The sequence below is a fragment of the Mesitornis unicolor genome, unplaced genomic scaffold (assembly GCF_000695765.1).
Source record: "Mesitornis unicolor isolate BGI_N332 unplaced genomic scaffold, ASM69576v1 scaffold29178, whole genome shotgun sequence".
In the NCBI taxonomy this organism is placed as follows: domain Eukaryota; kingdom Metazoa; phylum Chordata; class Aves; order Mesitornithiformes; family Mesitornithidae; genus Mesitornis; species Mesitornis unicolor.
The window spans coordinates 11743-15341 of record NW_010200233.1 but is presented as its reverse complement, the minus strand read 5'-3'; the positions used below and the strand labels follow the sequence as shown (position 1 = coordinate 15341).

Sequence of the window (3599 nt, the reverse complement as noted above, 5' to 3'; positions counted from 1 at the left end):
CGTGGGGAGCTGTCCCAACTGTGTGGGGCTCCAGGTGTTCCAGCTCACCCCCGGGGGGCCCTGCTGGCTTGGGTTAGGGTGATGACCCCCATGGAGCTGCAGCTCCCAGCCCTCTGTCCCAACACACTCTGGTCCCTGGTGTGCACTGCCAGTGGGTGCTTGGGTCTCCAGCTGCCTTCACTCAGCCCAGCAGAGCTGTGAGGCCATTTCCTCGCACTGTGAGGCTGCGCCTGAGGGAATCAGGTCTGAACATCTGGATCTGGGTGCTCCCCTCCTGTGCCAGGCAACAGCCAGCTGCAGAGCCTGTATCTCCATCACCACTACTCGCTTCCTGATGAGCTCTTCTGGGATGGGCTATTGTCCCCTCCTGGTGCCCTGTATCCCTGGCAGCTGCCACTTTCTTGCAGCGTGTGCCTTCCTGGGGGAACAGGGCTGTCCTTGGTGCCAGGGAGCCTAGGCTGGCTTCTTCCCTCTCTTGCGTGGTACTGCCAGCCCGTGGGAGCTGCAGGTGGTGGAGGATGAAGCAAGGCTGCTCTCACCTATAGTGTGAAGACATGGCCTCAGAATGGCAAGTCCCAGTACAGGAGGATTTGCCATCAGTGGGGAGGATTGCTCTGCCTGCCTAGCTTGGCTGCCCCAGGAGCCCTGCCAAGCAGCCCACATGCTCTGACTGGGGCTCACTGCAGAGGTGTCCTGCCAGGCCTCGCCGCAGCAGGTGACAGCATTGTCCCCAGGGTGGCCAGCCTGCCAGAGCAGGGGATGCTGGTGGCATGCAGCACCCCAACCCTACCTGGCCCAGGAGGGGACCAGCCAGCATTGCTGGAAGCGGTGTTGCGTGCCATCTGGTTGGCATCTCTTCCGGGACTGAGCCAGCTTCAAGGGAGCCTCTGGGGCGCAGCCTCCTGCCTGGGAGTCCCTACACCAGGGCACTGCCAGAGGGTGCTGAGCTGCAGGCAGGGCACTGCAGGCACGGGGCAGGAGGCAGCAGGCTGCTGGCCAGATCCTGTTGGCTCGAGTCTGGGCACGGTGAGTGGCCGGACCTGTCCGGTGATGCTGCTGTGGAGGGTTGCACAAGGGGCCAGGAATAGAGCAGCAGGAGGCGATTAGAGTCTGTGAGGCTCGGCTGGGCGGCAGCAATAAATAGACAAGCCTTAGCCCCTGCCTACCTGGGCAAGGCTGCCTGGCACGCTTGTTTGTCCGGAGTGGCCACAACCAAGCCCTGTGGCTCTGATCCTGCTGCCTCAACTGGGCCAGCCTCTTCCCTTCACTGTCAGCAAAGCCAGGATGATGGTGCTGGCCAGGAGTGCCGCCATGGAGGATGGTCCTGGCTGCGAGGATGTGTGCCCCAACCTTGTGGCTGCAGCAGTGTGGAGATGCAGTCCCAGCTGTGTCCTTCAGGCTGGCCATGGCTGCTCCTCCGCAACCCTCCCGGGTCAGGTGCTGCCTCCGACCTTGCTCTGTCCTGCGGTGCTGCAAATCTCTCCTGCCCGGCACCGTGACTGCTGAATTGGCAACACTGGCTGCAGCTGGCTGCCCTCACTTCTCCAGGGATGTGGGCAGGATGCTGCCCATCAGGAATGCTCAGCATCACAGCCCTGGGGTAGCTGAGCTCCTGTGCCCCATGGGGACCCCTGAGGTGGATGCCATGTGTTGTATCCAGCTCTGGGCTGGGTGCTTGGTGGGAAAGCGATTGCTGTGCTGGCTCCAGTGGTCTTGGACAGCATGGGACAGGGCTGGTACAAAAAAAGTATCAAGGAGTGCCTTGAGTCACTGCACACTTGCTCAGGAAAAGCTGCCTGGGGAACGTGGCTCAGCCTGCAGCTGGCAGTTGTGACTGTCCCCAGTGGCTGGGGTGTGTGGCATCACCTTGCCTGGCAGGTTGTTGTGTGGACACAGGCGTTCTTCCTGCCTGGCGAGGGCTCCACGTGCCCCGTGTCCCGGAGGGGAGACAGGAAGAGGTTGTTGTCACTCATTGTCCCCAGCTCAGCTGGGAGTGACAACAGATCTTTCCTGCCCCACTCTTCCGGCCCAGCCGTGAGGCCTGCAGGATGGGGCTGTTCCCACAGGGCCACAGCCTGGTGTGGGGGTAGCTGAGACCCCTGGGCAATGCTGGCTGCTGGGGACATGCCTAGGGGCTGTTTCATGGAGACCCTGCTCAGTTCAGCCTGTTGCTGGGGCTGCTGGAGGCTGGCACCCCCCTAACCCCCACCAGTGCCCTGGGTGCTGTGTGCCTGCTGTCTTGCCTGGACCTGGTCCTTGCTGCCCTAGGATGAGCAGAGAGGATGGAGAAGTCCTGGCCCGCTGTGCCAGGGCTGCAGCTCAGCCCCTGTAATCCCCTTCCTGCTCTGAATCACCAGCTTATTTCCTGGCTAATTCCCCAAGCTATAAATACTGCTCTGCCTCAAAGGGCCTTGAGGACCCACAGCCACCTTCCAAGGCAGGGGCTGGTCCTCCTAGCATGAGGCCAAGAACCTGTGTCCCTCCTGGAGGCAAAGAATGTTGCCTGGGGGGGCAGCTGCTATGGAGTCAGGGGGACCTTGGGCAGGGCTAGCTTTAGTTCCCCATGGGTGCATTGGGGACTGTCCTGTGCTGGACAGGGCAGTCCCTTGGACACCATTGTGCACAGTGCGATGGGGGTCCCTAGGAGCCCATGGGGAAGTAGGGGGCTTGGGGCTAGAGGGAGCACTCCATCTCTCAGCTGAGCATCTTCCCCCTCCCCAGGCCGCAATGAGCCCCTGAAGAAGGAGCGTCCCAAGTGGAAGAGCGACTACCCCATGACAGATGGGCAGCTGCGCAGCAAGCGAGATGAGTTCTGGGACACGGCACCTGCCTTCGAGGGCCGCAAGGAGATCTGGGATGCCCTGAAGGCAGCTGCCTACGCTGTGGAGGCAAATGACTACAGCCTGGCCCAGGCCATCCTGGACGGAGCCAGCATCACTCTGCCCCATGGTGAGAGATGGCAACAGGGGTGCAGGTGGGGTGGGTACTGAGTGCCCCATGTCTAAGCACATCAGGGTCCCAGGTTGGAGAGGAGTTCCCAACTGCCATTCACATAGCTCAGCCCAGCCAAGGGGGGTGCAGTGGGCTCTATCCCACTACCTGGGGTGCCCCCATCACCATTTGAGGTGTCCATGTGGGTGCCCACACAGAGCATCTCACCCTGCCATCCCCAGGTTCCCTGACGGAGTGCTATGATGAGCTGGGCAACCGATACCAGCTGCCTGTCTACTGCCTGGCACCTCCCGTCAACCTGATCCTGGAGCGGAGCGAGGAGGAGGTGGTGGAACCGGCGGAGCCCCTGCCCAACGCCCGGCGTGAGTTCGCCCTCAAGGTGCGACTCTCCACCGGCAAGGACCTGCGGCTCAGCGCCAGCATGGGTGACACCATTGGGCAGCTGAAGAAGCAGCTGCAGGCACAGGAGGGCATCGACCTGGCCTGGCAGCGGTGGTTCTTCTCAGGCAAGCTGCTCACTGACCGCACACGGCTGCAGGAGACCAAGATCCAGAAAGATTTTGTTGTGCAAGTGATTGTCAACCAGCCCCTGCCACCCAGGAACTGAGACCTCCAACAGCTGCTGGGAGAGGGCAGAGGGCAGGAGG

The 3599-nt window shown here is 62.0% G+C and overlaps 1 protein-coding gene across 1 annotated transcript; it reads left to right on the top strand.

Annotated features, from left to right (window-relative positions):
• Positions 1 to 2584: 2584 nt before the first annotated feature.
• On the top strand, positions 2585 to 3587 carry UBTD1 (ubiquitin domain containing 1). The gene is made up of 2 exons (XM_010189684.1): positions 2585 to 2949; positions 3174 to 3587. Exons 1-2 carry the CDS (start codon positions 2775 to 2777, stop codon positions 3557 to 3559), a joined length of 561 nt encoding a protein of 186 aa, XP_010187986.1. The 5' UTR covers positions 2585 to 2774; the 3' UTR covers positions 3560 to 3587.
• The last annotated feature ends 12 nt before the right edge of the window (positions 3588 to 3599 follow it).

Bases quoted from the DNA above. Each gene is read 5' to 3' on its own strand.
- UBTD1 (XM_010189684.1), top strand. From the start codon at position 2,775: ATGACAGATGGGCAGCTGCGCAGCAAGCGAGATGAGTTCTGGGACACG. The intron at 2,950-3,173 runs GTGAGAGATGGC...TGCCATCCCCAG, and splicing joins CAGCATCACTCTGCCCCATG to GTTCCCTGACGGAGTGCTAT.